This window comes from Lipotes vexillifer, unplaced genomic scaffold, assembly GCF_000442215.2.
Source record: "Lipotes vexillifer unplaced genomic scaffold, Lipotes_vexillifer_v1.1 scaffold977, whole genome shotgun sequence".
NCBI classification, from domain to species: Eukaryota; Metazoa; Chordata; class Mammalia; order Artiodactyla; family Lipotidae; genus Lipotes; species Lipotes vexillifer.
In genome coordinates this window covers 1,431,807-1,445,924 of record NW_006783088.1, presented here as the reverse complement: position 1 = coordinate 1,445,924, position 14,118 = coordinate 1,431,807, and the positions used below count along the sequence as shown (strand labels likewise).

Below are 14,118 nucleotides of genomic sequence, written 5' to 3'. Positions count from 1 at the left end.
CCTTGGCTCCTGTGAGGTAGAAGTCATCAGGGAGGAATCAGGTCCGAGAAGCAGTTCTCCAAGCAGGTTAGAGGAGAAATCAAGGGGCTACAGGGTGATAAGAGGGACAAGAATCCCAAGCTGGGGTGTCTTGCTGGCTTGAGTTGTGATCAGAAGCTTCATCTTTCCAGTGTGTGGAGGAGAGGCTGGGGAAAGGGAAGAGCCCTGGCTAAGAAGGACTTGGTTGAGTCTCATCCAACAGAAGCAACTGGGGAGACATTTGATGGTTTAAATTTAGGGTTAAAAAAATCTAACTTGGGATCTGGGGATGGAAAGAGAGGGTACCTGGGTGCCAGTGCTCAAGGATGCTGAGATTCTGTGGCCCTGGCCAGACAAGTCAGAAGGATAGTGGGAAGAGGAGGCAGAAACGGGACAGAGTGAACATATAAGGCCTGAAGCCGGTGGACTTTGGATAAAGATGTGGGGTTGGGGTGGGGGGGATAGTGCCCCCCAAGTCTGGGGTCTCATGGGGGCCCGTGTCAGGCTGGCTTTGATGAGAATAATGAGGGGGGGCTAGGGGGCCAGCCAGGCAAGAGCTCTGAAGGAGGGATTGCTGGTGCCTGGGCAGGGGGAGGAGGGAAGATGCTGGGAACTCAGAAGCAGGCAGTCCAGGTCACAGAATTTTCGTTGTGAAATATTCATGGGCCTTTGGTCCAGATGCTATTTCAGAGCAGTGAAAGCAAGAGGAGTGTGCGAGCCTCAGGAAGAAGCCTACAGCAATGCCACTTTCCCCCACCCCCGCCCAGACAGACCCACGGACGCCCATCACGTGCCCACCCACACTCACACGCTCTCTCACACACACTAACACAGAGCAGAGCTAGAGAGCACGTGCAGGCATGCCAACACCCACGGGTCCCACAAACAGGAGGATGCACCCCCAAATACAGACATGCGTGTGCAGCTGCTCACATGGGTCCCCGCCCATGAGATGTCACGCACACAGACCCCAGCCTCTCCAAACAACCCAGACTGATAACCCTGAGCCACACACCCTGAAATAGGAGGGACTTTCAAGGCCATCCAGTCCAACCCCCACCGATGCTCGGAGGGGGGCAACGGAGGCTCAGAGAGGGGAAGTGATGTGTCCAAGACTTCCCAGCCCTGAAAGGAACAAAACTCACTCACCTCCTGCATCCTGAGTGTATACCCACATGCTGAGTTCTCTCTGTCTGCCTGACACCAGTGGTAGTTAACTCCTCCCTTTCTTTAATGTCCTGTCTCTGCTCGCTCACCCAGTCCCCCTCGAAGCCCCCATCCAGCCCTTCCTTTCCATTCCTCCTGCTACCTCCCTGCTTCATCTCCTCATTACCTCATGCCTAGAATATAGAAGAAAATAGCAATAACCTCCTCTCTGGTTTTCCTCCATTCACTCTCTCTCTCCCTCCCACTCAACTGGCCCCTGTTGGCCAGATTCATCTGACCAACATTTGTATTATGTCATTCTGTTACTCAGAAACTTACAATGGCTCCCTATTGCCTACAGGTTAAAGATAAAACACCTTAGCAAAGCATCAAAGATCCTTTAGAGTCTGGTCCCAACTGCCTTTCTAGCTTTCTCTCTCGTGGCCTCCTCCCAAACCTTCACTCCAGCTAGAAAGATTGTATCATGCTGGCCATCAGTTACCATGTACTTGAAACCCACAAACCTACTTTGAACCCTCCCCAAAATTCCTCAATCTCCCCCAGACTAGGAGCCCTCTCCCCCTGTCCTCAGATGACAGACTCCAGAGCCCTTCCCCAAGGCCAAAACTGCATCTCCGGGACCTTATCCATGGGGTTCTTTTCCTGTCCTTCAGAGCTGCGGTAGAGGCTCAGGCTAGGGCTCCCTCATAGGAGATAGCTGCCCTCCACTGGTCACCTCGGGTATCACAGCCAGACTGAGTTACCCTAAACTGAGAGTGAGTGTCTGTCTGCCTGGGGAGAGGAATAGAAGGACGCCAGATGACAAGGTATATAAGCCCTGAAACCTCTAAGGTTCTTACACTCAAGAGTGGGGGGAGGGTTCTCAGCCCTGCTTTCTCAGCTGCTGGCTCCTGACTTTAGCTCCCTAATCCATGAGAGAACCCCCCTCCTGTGAAATACGGACTCGGGGGCTCCCAGGACACTGCTGAAAGGAAATTTGCCCACCAGGGTCTGAGAGGCCACCAGGCCAGGGACAGTCCAGGTGGCAGACCCAAGGTCCAGCTGGGGTCAGGTTTCTATATGAATTTTTAATGCTTCCAGCCAGGCTTGTCAGATGTTCCGAAACCCGAGCATCTCCTTTCATCTCTGTACATGATGCCCTTCCCCACCCCCACTGCCCCGGGCGGGGGTAGGGCAGGGAGGGGAGGCCTGGGTCAGCTACCCAGCAGCCTCTTGAGAAATGATTTGGGGGAAATAGAAGGATGAATGACCTATCTATTTTCCCACTTACTGTGTGACCTTGAGCAAGTCACTTAACCTCTCTGAACATCCCTTGTTTTGTTTTGCATGTATAACCTGGGGACAATAGCACCTGCCTAAATTGAGTTGTTGTGGGGAGTAAGTGCAATAGCCCGTGGAAAGGTGGCGTATATGTTTGCTGTCACCCTTATCTTTCCTCAAGCCCTGCCTCCCTCCTGTTTTCTTCCTACCCCAGAGGTAGGTGCTTTGCCTCTTTCTTTTGGAGGTGGGGACTTTGGCTCTGCCCTTACTCCCTAAGATCCAAACTGCCTACTCCAAGATTCTTTGGCCTTCTTAGAAACTTCAGATGAGGTGGGGGAAGGGAGGTGAGAGAGGAAGATGGTTGGAGCAGCGGAGGCAGACGGGAGGAAAGAAGGTAGCAGAGAGAGGAAGGGAGACCCTGCTCAGAGAGAGGACAGCCAGGTGAGCCTCACTCTTTCTTTCTCCTCCTTTCTCCTTCCTCCCCCCATTCCATCCTTCCTTCCCTCCTTTCTGGCACCTTCTCCATCCCCTGGTACTCTCACACCGGAAGCAGAGATGGCCATACAGAGCAGAGGTGAGGTCAGGAGCATGGAGGAGGGGTGGGGGGCTGTTGATGGACACTTGTCCGGTCTTTCCAGCCCACCAATTCCCTGCACAGTGTTTCTGAAAATGAAGGTTTTTTATATCTGATTTAGGTGGGAAACTGCTAAGATGCAGATTCCTGAGCCCCTGAACCAGATCTCTAAGGGAGTCCCGGAATCTGCATTTTAACACGTAGGGGTGGGTTATGAAGCTCTCTAAAGGCTGAGAAACACCTCCTCAAAGGTGGGGTGGTCCTTGGGGGGCAGAGGGGAGAAAGCAAAGGAAGACAAGTTAGATTCCCTCCCCTCCCCCACTCACTTGCTGGAAGTTACAGACAACACTCTCCAAGGAGAGGGTGCTGCCAGGGTTGAGGAAAAAGGATGGAGACAGATGGGGGAGGGGGCATGCAGTGAATGTCACACCCAGTGTAAGCAGCCACAAGCGGAAACAGTCACTTGCACGTTGCCCCCACCTTCGTGGCGATCTGAGACCCTGAACTTCTGGTCCTGGGATGTGGGGACTCTAGAATAGTCCCGTTCCTGGGGCGTAGGGTCAAGGAGGAAGGAGCCCTCATCTTCAGAGACCAGCGGCCCTCCCCGGAGGTCCCGCTCCCCGGAGGTCCCACGCAGCGATAAACAGATACACATCTACCCATCACCCCCGCGGCCGGAGCCCTGCTGCCCTCCCCTCGGGCCCGGCGTCCGGCAGACCTCCCTCCTTCGTCCTCCCCAGCCCGCGTCCCAGCTCATCTGCATGAAGTTCCAATTAACACGTTTTCCCTCAGCTATTTACGATCCCTGAACCCGCTTCCCGCCGCCCCCTCGCCCCTCGGAGTGTGGCCCCATTAATCCTTGCGACCCGGGCTGCTCCCTGCGGCCCGGACCCCGCCGGCTTGGCCCGCGCCGGGAGCCTAGGGGGTGAGGGGCGCGACCCGGGGGGACGGCGGGGTCTGCCGCAGGCCAGAGGCCGGGGCTCTCCGGGAAAAAAGGCAGGCGCTTGCCCGGCCCTCTTTCTGGGAAGAGATGGGGAGGGGGGCTTCTCCTGGGAGACTCGGGGCGTCGAAATTCCTCGTTCCTCATCCTGCGGCCCCCGCACCCCTCCTCCTCCTCCCCGCCACGTACCCTCTCCCCTCCCCAGCCATCTGTTCCACTCGGCAGCGCCGCGGCGAACACGGCTGCAGCTCGCTTCCGCCCCTGCCCAGCCCCCTCCCCAAGCTCCCCGCCCCGGGAACGGGGAGGGAGGAGACACCCCTCCCCCAGGAGGCCGAGATCTCTGCCTGCATCTCCCACCCGGTCCCACGCCCCAGCTGGGCAGGGGCAGAGTCGAGACCCCCTCCTTCAGCCTCGAGGGTCAGTGGGGCGGGGGATAACGCTTGTAAGGATGTTCGGCGAAGGAGGGCAGAGCAAGCCAGGGTAGGGGTCTGGAGATCGAGACCCAGGAAAGGGCAGACTAGTGCGTAAGGGGTGTATGTGGAGGGGTGTCGAGGTTCCCTTCCTGGCTCGCCGCCGGCTCCCACCCTCACACCCCGTCCCAGCCACAGCCACGCAGCGCCGCCTGCTGGGCACACCGAGGACTGTAGGGAAAGTCAAGGTCCGGGACAGAGAGTGTAGTGAGACCAGGGTGAGGCCTCTGGGAACCCGTCCAACCCGTTGGTGGGTGCTGTCCAGTTCTGGTTTCTATTTTGCGAAAAGGGCACAGTGTTGCAAGCCAGGAGTCTGGGCTCAGAGCAGCCAGGTAATCTGCTGTGCGACTTCGTCAAGTCTCCAGACCCCTCTGGTCATCTATGAAATGGGCGGGTCAGTCTGTTTTATCAACTCCTAAAGACAGTTTAAGACAAAGGGAGGGCTTATCTGTAATACTGTCTTCCAGGGCTAAAATTTGGGGGTTCTCCAAGGTTTTTTTTGGTGTGTGTGTGTGGTGGGGGGGAGGATAAGGCTTTTGTGGTTACTCTCAGCCCTGAGAGGGCAGCAGAAAGTTGAGCTCAGAATCTTGGGACCTCCTTTCTGCCGCTGACTGCCTTGGCAGACCTGTGGTTGGGACTCAGCGGTTAGAATGCCCAGGTTCCAAGCTCAGCTCCACCACCTACCAGCTGTGTGCCCTTGGGTCTTCTGCCTTAATCTGAGCTTTCCTCAATCTACGAAACCACCTGAAGACACCGACTTCTACAGTTAGGATGAAATGAGATACCTGTGTAGCTAGGACAGGCAGATCCTCAACAAATGTTAGTGGTCCCTCCCTGACCCATCCCTCCATTCTGTGACTTTAAGGTTTATGTCCCAGGACAGAAAGAGATGTAGGAGTGGGATAAATAAGGTATAGCTTCCTGGAAGGTCCCTTGTCCTCAAAGACAGTGTCTTCCCTTGATGCAGGTAATTTTAAAGCCTCACTTTATTGCTAAAAGTAAATATGAATATAGCATAAAATGAAGCTCAAAATTTGCATGAAGTTTTAAGATAAAACACTATAAAGAATGTTACTTGCGACAGACCTCCCTCCAGGGATCCCTGGATAGGAAAGTTTGAGAGGCATTCCTTAGCATTCTCTCCAAAGCATCCTGCCCTTATCCCCTGGAGGGAGAAAGGCCAACCTCCCGGATGTACCCCAAACCCTGAGAAGTGGCGGGCAGGAGCAGAGGGCAGGATCTGGACTCCCTCCAGACACTAAGGGCAGGGTATGGTTGAGAACAGGGAGGTGAGCCAGACAGCCACAGGTGGACAGGCTGGCACTTCAGGTGTCCTACTTAATGCCCAGCTGAGCCTGGCTGAGGACGAGGGATGGGGTGTGGGAAGACACCCCCCTCCCCCAAGACACAGGCAGGCACACACCAGCCAGTCTCTCACTTCCCTTTTTATTTCCTCTAAGATCTGCAAGCAGCAGCAGCAGCAGGGAGGGAACCCACCCTCCAGCCTCAGGAAGGGGCTTACTGCCCACGCGGCAGCATTCGGGACACAGCCAGCACCTCAGGCCCCTTTCCTCTGAGGGGCAGGGATTTTCACACCCGCATGCACACACACACATGCCTGCACACTCTGGACACTGCACGGCTGAGATCTTAGGGGTCACCTGTTCACTGATCCCACAAGCCCCCAGGAGGCAGCAGCAGGCAGACCCCTAGGCCCAGAGAAAGGGCAGGGCTGCACCCTGGTCTCCTCCAATCCCAGGAGCAAGAAGGTCCGATCCTAGCACGGGGGACATCTTCAGTCAACGGAGCACTGCTTTGGGGATTTTTTAATTTTTTTTTCCTTTTTAACAAGTCCCTACAAAAATAGAACTTCTCTTGGTATTTATAGATCCCCGGCGCCTGGCTCTGTGCGGAGGTTACAGGTAGAAAAGCCACGAGGCATTCCCTTTGGCTGCTCAGGCCTTGACTGCCTGTCACCCAGGCCCCTCAGAGGCCTAGGCAGTCACCTCAGGGCTGCCAAGCACCTTCAGGGGGCCCTCCCAGTGGGTGATGTACTCCCTTTGGAGCCGGGCGCGATAGTAGGAGAGGTAGCAAGGTAGCAGGAATCCCAGCAGTGAGAACAGCAGGAGGCCCAGATTCACCTTTAGGGCAGAGAGAGAGAGAGAGAGAAAAGCGAGTCAAGTGGGTACCTGTTCACCCTCATGACCCTCAGGGATCCTCCTTAGCATCCCACAGGGAGGACAAGGCAGCCATTTTTAGTCCAGGTCCTGGGCCAGGATGACAGATAAGAGCCAGTACTCGCCGTCTGCGATCTCTCCACCAGCATCTCACTGAATGTTCGGCAGCCTTATAAAGTGTCAGAGCCTGGTTTGAACCCCAGCTAATGCTGGTGCCCAAATGATCTAGTGCCGTCTGGGTAGCCTGGGCTGGGAACCTCGACCTTTGAGGGCGTTGGCAATGGGATCCCATTGAGAGTGGTGCTCCCAGGCGGTTAACAGCACTGGGGTGCAGCCTGGGATAGAAGGCCTGAGTCCGAGCCCACCTCCCGTGGGCTCGGACCCAGCGCACATCCCACCCTGCATTACTCACGGTGTGGCTCTGGGCAAGTCATCCTAATTCGACGCACCTCCTTCTCTGGGCCATTGTGGCAACGTGCAGTACAGAACACACGGTGCGCTTGGCACCTGGTGAGCACTTGGGAAATGGCAGCTGTCATTTCGTCATCATTGTGGCGGGATCATTGTGGGGAGTGGGTGGGCCCTCGAGGCAGATATCAGCTTTAGGGAGGTGAGGTCAGTTCGATGTAAAGAAAAGCCTTTCCAACAAGACCAACGGCTGCCTCCTTGTACAGGACCGGCACCCCATCGCCGTGGGCGTTTGACTAAGAGGGTCTGGAGAAGCCCCTTTCTAGGGGCTCTGGAGAGACGATCCCTGCATCGGGTGGAACTGGACTGGATCAGGACTGGGTCACTATACAAATCACCTGGGATCTTCCTGGGCCCAGGCCAAGAGATGCTGATTCAGTAGGCTGGGGAATCTGTGGGCAGGTCTGATGGACAGCCAGCTTGGGAACCCCCTGATTAGAGACCTGCAAGGTGCCTCCTGGCTGAGATAAGAGCCAGGGATCCCATCACATACAAGAGCCCCCATCCTCAACTCCTTGGGTGCACCCAGGTAGGGGGATCCTGTTGCCCCCATGCCACCCCTCACCGACTTCTCACCCAGAAAGGCTCTCCTTTCAAGGGTCCCACCATGGCCATGAAAAGCGGCTGCTGGAGCAGGGCAAACACAGCACTGATGAGGGACTGCAGGCCCGTCAGTGTCCCAAAGTGGTTGGACGGGTACCTGTCAATGAGAGGGGGGGGGGGGGCGCGTGTCGTGAGGGGCGTGGCCCTCTCCAGCCCCACCCTTTGTCCCATCCCTCCCTAGATATCACTCTTTGTTAGCCAGGCAGGGCAGAGCTTAAGAGTTCAGGTTCTCTGCATGTGCCCTGGCCTCGGAGGATGTATGCTGTGACTTCACGGCTACTGAGCTGGGTTCTGACACCTACTGTCTGTGTGATAACAGCAAGTTACTCAACCTCTCTGAGCCTCACTTTGTTCCCTAAAAACAGGGTAGCACTAACCTCGCTGGGCTGTTTGTTTATTCTTTTAACACATATTTATTGAGCTCCTATGACGTGCCAGGTACTGTTCTAGGTGGATGGAGAAACTGCAATGAACCAAACAGATATGGAGGTGGCATTCTGGCGATAGGTGGGGGGTTGGGGGGCGGCACGCAGGTGGTCGTCACACAACAAGCAAGAGAAATGCACCGTTGGGACTTCCCTAGCGGTCCAGAGGTTAGGGCTCTGTGCTTCAACTGCAGGGGGCATGGGTTCGATCCCTGATCTGGGAACTAAGATCCCGCATGCCGGGCGTGGCCAAAAAAACAAAACAAAACAAAAACGCACAGTGTGCTAGAAAGCGGTAAGTGCTATGGAGAGAAGTTCAGCAGAGAGAGGGGGGTGAGGGTATCTAGGGGGTTGCGACTGTAGACAGGATGGCCGGCAGAGGCCACTGAGACAAGGACAGATGGAGAAAGGCCTGGAGAAGGTGAGATGGCTGGGAGCCTTGTGGATATCTGGAGGAAGCACCTGCCAGGAAGAGGGGACAGCAAGTCCAAGGGCCCTGAGGAGGGAACACACATAGGGTTTCTGTGGCATGAGGCAGCCATGTGGGAAAAGGGGGTGAGCGAGGTGGGGAGGTGAAGGAAGAGGTCCCTGGGGGGGTGGGGCGGACCCTGTAGGGCCTTTTAAGCTATAATGAAGCCTTTGGCTTTTTCTCTACGTGAGATAAAATGGGCAGTTGTGGAGTGACGTGAAGAGACTTATGTCCTAACAAGTGTCTCCAGCTCCTGTGTTAAAAATACGGAGGGAAAGCAAGGGTGGACGCAGGGATGGTCAGGAGGCAGCGGCAGCGGCAATAATCCAGGCCAGGGGGTGGAACCGCTGGAGATGCTCGGAAGGGCTGGGTTTGGAGTCTGTGGAATGTGGAGCGGGCAGGCTCGCTGGTGGACTGGATGTGGGCTGTGAGGAATGAGGGCGTGGAAGCAAGGACGACTCCAAGGTCCGGTTGGGGCTGCCCTCTGAGGTCTGAATGAGGGCGTGGGGTCAGCATCTCACGCCACGCCCACGACGGAGTCATAAGCGCTCCAGGACAGTTACAATTTTGTCACCGCTCTTTTACTCCATCACACACTGGAGAGACCCTCAGCCGTGGAAACCAGGAGGAAAAGGGAAAAGGGAACAGGGAACAGGGCCAGGGGGGTGGGGCAGGGTAGGGGGCTGTTCGACATGAAGCAGGAAAGTCAGGAGGCAAACGAGACTGCTGTCTGGAAGTTTCGACAGGGCTGGCATGGGGAGAGAGGCCACTCCAGGGGCCGTTCCCGAGAGCAGACATAGGACCCAAGTGTCATGCAACCAAGGATCTCAGCTGCCCCTAAGGGAAGACGTTCTGACAGTGGGGTCATCCCACAGTGGGGCGGGCTGCCTTTGAGGAAGTGAGCTCCCTGCCATTAGGAAGCTGCGGGGAGGGCAGCGAGCCAGGCAGCCTCCAGAGCCTCTCCAGGCCCGACACAGCAGCAGCCCAGGGAGGCTGCAGAAGGGCGCGCTCAGGGGAGCCCAGGAGCCCAGCTGACTCACACTGCTGCGTAGAGGCCTCCACAGGCCGAGTGGTAGAAGCCTCGGACCATGGTGTGCAGGACAAAGGTCAAAAACTGAAACCAAAAAGAAAGCGGGGAGAGCTGAAGAGCCGTGTGGACACAGGAGGGAGGGCGGTGACAGTGAGGAGCCTGCATGCGCCTGCCCCCTCCCAACCCAACCTCCTACAAACACTTCCTGGACAGCCCAGAAAACAGACCCAGAGGACGGGAGCCCTGCTTCCTGGAAAGCACCTGCCGGGTGAACCATGCCTGGGGCGGCACTCCGCAAGGCAGGGAGAGCGGGGAGGATGGAAGTCGGTACCTGGAGGTGTAAGCTGTTGATGAGGCAGGTGATGCCGAAACCCACGAGCAGAAGGTTGGTCAGAGTGAAGGCATTGATGGCATTAGTGAGCTTTTGGATCTTGCGGTAGCGTGGTCTGACGGACTTGGTGGCCACACCGTCCCTGAGGAGAACAGGCCGTCACCGGCTGCTGCCCCAACCTCCTTGGCAGCCCTCCCCACCCCCTGGGTTCTCAGCATGGTCCCTCCCCTTTCAGGGTAGCAGAAAAGGGAGAAAGTCATTCCTCCAGCCCTGTGTTTCTCAAAGCGTGGCTCCCCCAGCATCATCTGGAGCTTTTCTTTAAAATGCAGATTCCAGGGCCTTGCCCCAAACATCAGAATCTCGGGTGGTGGGCCCTGGAATCTGCATTTGGAAAACCATCTCCTATTTCATAAGCACATTGAAGTCTGAGAATCGAGGATGGGAAGGAAGGTGGAGAATGGGGAGCTCTCACACCATCTCTCATCAGAAGCCCCCACAAAAGTGTCCCTGCCCACCAGCCTAGACAAAAGTAGATGACACTCTAGGGATAGCCGCTTGGCCCCTGAGTGCCCAGCAAGCCCCTGCCTCTAGCATAATCAAGGGCTCTGAGTCTGGCCCAAAGGAGAGGTCAGCAGGCTGAGATGGATGAAGACAGGCCGCCCACTGGTCCGAGAGAAGGGCTCAGCTGATGGGCCATGGCCGTCAGAGCAGAGCGTAGAGGAGGAAGATTGGGTACCAGGGCCAGGGCACCACTGGTGGGGAGGGAAGCCGCATCCTTAGATGACTTCTCTCCTGGTCTCCCTCTCCCATCCTCTCAGGACAAACAGGACTGTTTGGATCAACACAAAAAGAACACAAGCAGTCAGAAGACCTTCGAGCAAGACCCAGTGGCGTGGGGCTTCCCTGGTGGCGCAGTGGTTAAGAATCCGCCCGCCAATGCATGGGACACGGGTTTGAGCCCTAGTCTGGGACGATCCCACATGCTGTGGAGCAACTAAGCCCGTGCGCCACAACTACTGAGCCTGCGCTCTAGAGCCCACGAGCCACAACCATTGGGCCCGTGTGCTGCAACTACTGAAGCCCGCACGCCTAGAGCCCGTGCTCCGCAACAAGAGAAGCCACCGCAATGAGAAGCCCGCGCGCCATGAAGAAGAGTAGCCCCCGCTCTCCGCAACTAGAGAAAGCCCGCGCGCAGCAACCAAGACCCAACGCAGCCAAAAATAAATAAATACATAAAATGTGGTGGGGAGAAAAAGACCCATTGGTGGTCTCCGGCCCACAGGACAGCCCCAGTGATCCCCGCATCCTGCATTCACACCCTGGTACAGTCCCCTTCCACGAGCTTCCAGAGTTACTCTGTGTACCTACAGAAGACAGCCTCACTCGTGCACGTCACTTCTGAGATGACGTCAGGAAAGACCTTGTAGCTCCTGTCCTGGTGTCCCTCCCTTAGCTGTCTTGCTCTGGGGCCAGCCAGCTGCCGTGTCATGAGCAGACTATAGAGAGGCCCAGGTGGGGAGGAACCGAACCTCCTCCAATGGGCACACGAGTGAGCTTAGGAGTGACTGTCCAACCCGTCACTATTTCAAATGACTGCGGCCCTGGCCAACAGCTTGACCACAACCGTATGAGAGACCCTGCTATGGCCTGAATGTTTGTGTCCTCCACAAATTGTTATGTTGAAATCCTAATGCCCACGTGATGGTATTAAGAGGTAGGGCCAGGAATTCCCTGGCGGCCCAGTGGTTAAGACTCCAAGCTTCCACTGCAGGGGGCCCGGGTTCGATCCCTGGTCAGGGAACTAAGATCCCACAAGCCGCGGGGCAGGGCCAAAAGAAAACAAGAACAACAACAAAATAGAGGTAGACGTAGGGCCTCTGGGATTTGACTTGTGCCCTTATAAAGAGGCCCCACAGAGCTCCCTAGGTCCTTCTATGTGAAGACACAACGAGAAGTCTTACACCCAGAAAAGGACCCTCTCCTGACCATGCTGGCACCCCGATCTCAGACTTCCAGCCTCCAGAACTGTGAGAAATAAATTTCCATTGATTATAAGCTACCCTGTCTGTGGTATTTTGTTATACCAGTCTGAACAGACTCAGACAGACTCTGAGACAAAACCACCCAGCTAAGTCATTCCCAGATTCCTGACTCTCAGAAACTATGAGATAATAAATGTTTGTTGTTTAAATATGCCAAGTTTGGGGGTGATTTGTTGTACAACAATAGATGTCTAATACACCAACTCTATCTCTTTCTAACCATAAGAAGGCTTTAGAGCGTACTCTTTATAACAAAGGTTCTGGAACCTACTACTAAATGCTGTGTGATCTTGGGTAAGTTAGTTATCCTTTCTGTATCTCAGCTCCTCATCTATGAAACGAGGATAATAATGTAGGTACCTACCTCCAGGAGCTGGTGCAGGACTAAATAGGACAACGCAAGTGCCTAGCGCACAGTCAGCATTTGATGTCAGCTATACTTATTATCAAGCCAGCCAAGTCCCCTCTTAGTGTCAGTTTCCTCATCTGTAAAATGGGGATGTACCCCTTCTCTCCCAGGGCTCTTGGGAGAATGAAATAAGATGCTGGATGTGGAAGCACAAAGCTGTCACCACCCCTGGGCAGGTCACCTAGCAGTGGGGGTGTCCACGCAGTCCTTGATCCGCCAGTCCATGACGTAGCCAATGAGAGGGCAGGTGAGAAGGCACGACAGCTGCATGGCCCCAAAGACGGACGAGTAGAACTCAACTGGGCAGGGCAGGAAGAGAAGTGGGGTCAGGAGCTGACATGACAGATGCCAGCAGCCTGGTGGGCACTGTCACCCACGTCCAGCAGAGAGAAAATGCCAAAATCACCTTCCTTTCACCCCCAAATTCTTAGATCCCCAAAATGCCCAGGGCGACAAGGGTGGGTCCAGGCTCCCCCCACAGCAGGCAGTGGCGGGGTGGGTGTGGGCAAGGACCCGAGCTTTTGTCCCCCTACCTGTCTCTGTCACTCTTCGTTTCAGGTCGTCCGTCTCTGTTGGGGGTGGAGGGGGAAAGCCAGGGTGAGCGGAGCTCAGCCAGGGTGACCCCCTGCACCTCCAGCCCCCAGTGGGCTCGGCTGCGCCTCACCACGCTCCTGGCCACCGGTCACGATGTGCTCCAGCATCTTGTTCATAGCGGCCATGTAGGAGATGATCCGCAGCTGGGTCATGCCCATGGTGAGGAGGCTCCACAGGAAAATGGGGGAGCAGAGGCTCCTGCGCAAGGGCATGGACTCTGGGGAGACAGCAGGAGGTGCCCCTGAGCCCCAGATCTTCCGTTTGCCTCTGCGTGTCCCAGCCTAGCAGAGGATCTGACGCTATGACTTCGGCGAGGGATCAGTTTCTTCAAAAACGAGGGTTCAGCCTTGCTGGCCTCCAAGTTCTTGCCCAGCTCTATCACTATCTCACTAGAGCATTTTCTTTTCTTTTTTGGCCACTCTGCATGGCTTTTGGGACCTTAGTTCCCCAGCCAGGAATCGAACCCGGGCCCTCAGCAGTGAAAGTGTGGAGTCCTAACCACGGGACCACCAGGGAATTCCCTCACTAGAACATTTTCAGGTGACCTCCAGGTGTGTACCGTAGGCTTGGCGTGGTAATAATAACTCGAGCTACTATTTATTAAGCACTTGCTATGTGTTGCACACTTGACAGGTATTATCCCATGTAATCAAATTGTACAACAACCCTATCTTCAGTACATTCTACAGATGGGGAGACTGCAGCTCAGGACGCTCAATTACTTGCCCGAGCTCATGGGGCTGGAAGGTGGGATGCAGGTGGGATGGACTCAGCTCACGCCTGTTAACAACTCTGCCATGGGAGGATCGGCAGTGGGGATCAGAGTCATAACTTCACAGCATTTTCAGTTTGCAAAGAGCTTCCACATCCCTGTCTTCATTCAATCCTCACAACTAACTTCCCTGTGAGGTGGGTGTTCTTACTGCTGGTTTAAGAGACAGGGAAGGGCTTCCCTGGTGGCGCAGTGGTTGAGAGTCCACCTGCCGATGCTGGGGACACGGGTTCGTGCCCCGGTCCGGGAAGATCCCACATGCCGCGGAGCGGCTGGGCCGGTGAGCCATGGCCGCTGAGCCTGCGCGTCCGGAGCCTGTGCTCCGCAACGGGAGAGGCCACAACAGTGAGAGGCCCGCGTACCGCAAAA

At 55.8% G+C, this 14,118-nt stretch overlaps 1 protein-coding gene across 1 annotated transcript in view; it reads right to left on the bottom strand.

Moving 5' to 3' along the window:
• Nucleotides 1-6,423: 6,423 nt before the first annotated feature.
• The window catches only part of SLC43A1 (solute carrier family 43 member 1), a 23,983-nt gene continuing 16,288 nt past the window's right edge, over nt 6,424-14,118 (bottom strand). Inside the window, exons 8-14 of the mRNA XM_007455709.1 lie at nt 13,048-13,194; nt 12,917-12,952; nt 12,565-12,682; nt 9,933-10,074; nt 9,612-9,685; nt 7,651-7,774; nt 6,424-6,570 (exon numbers count right to left, since the gene is read on the bottom strand). Of these exons, the coding sequence (XP_007455771.1) occupies nt 6,424-6,570; nt 7,651-7,774; nt 9,612-9,685; nt 9,933-10,074; nt 12,565-12,682; nt 12,917-12,952; nt 13,048-13,194 (788 nt within the window). The remainder of the gene's footprint in view (nt 6,571-7,650; nt 7,775-9,611; nt 9,686-9,932; nt 10,075-12,564; nt 12,683-12,916; nt 12,953-13,047; nt 13,195-14,118) is intronic.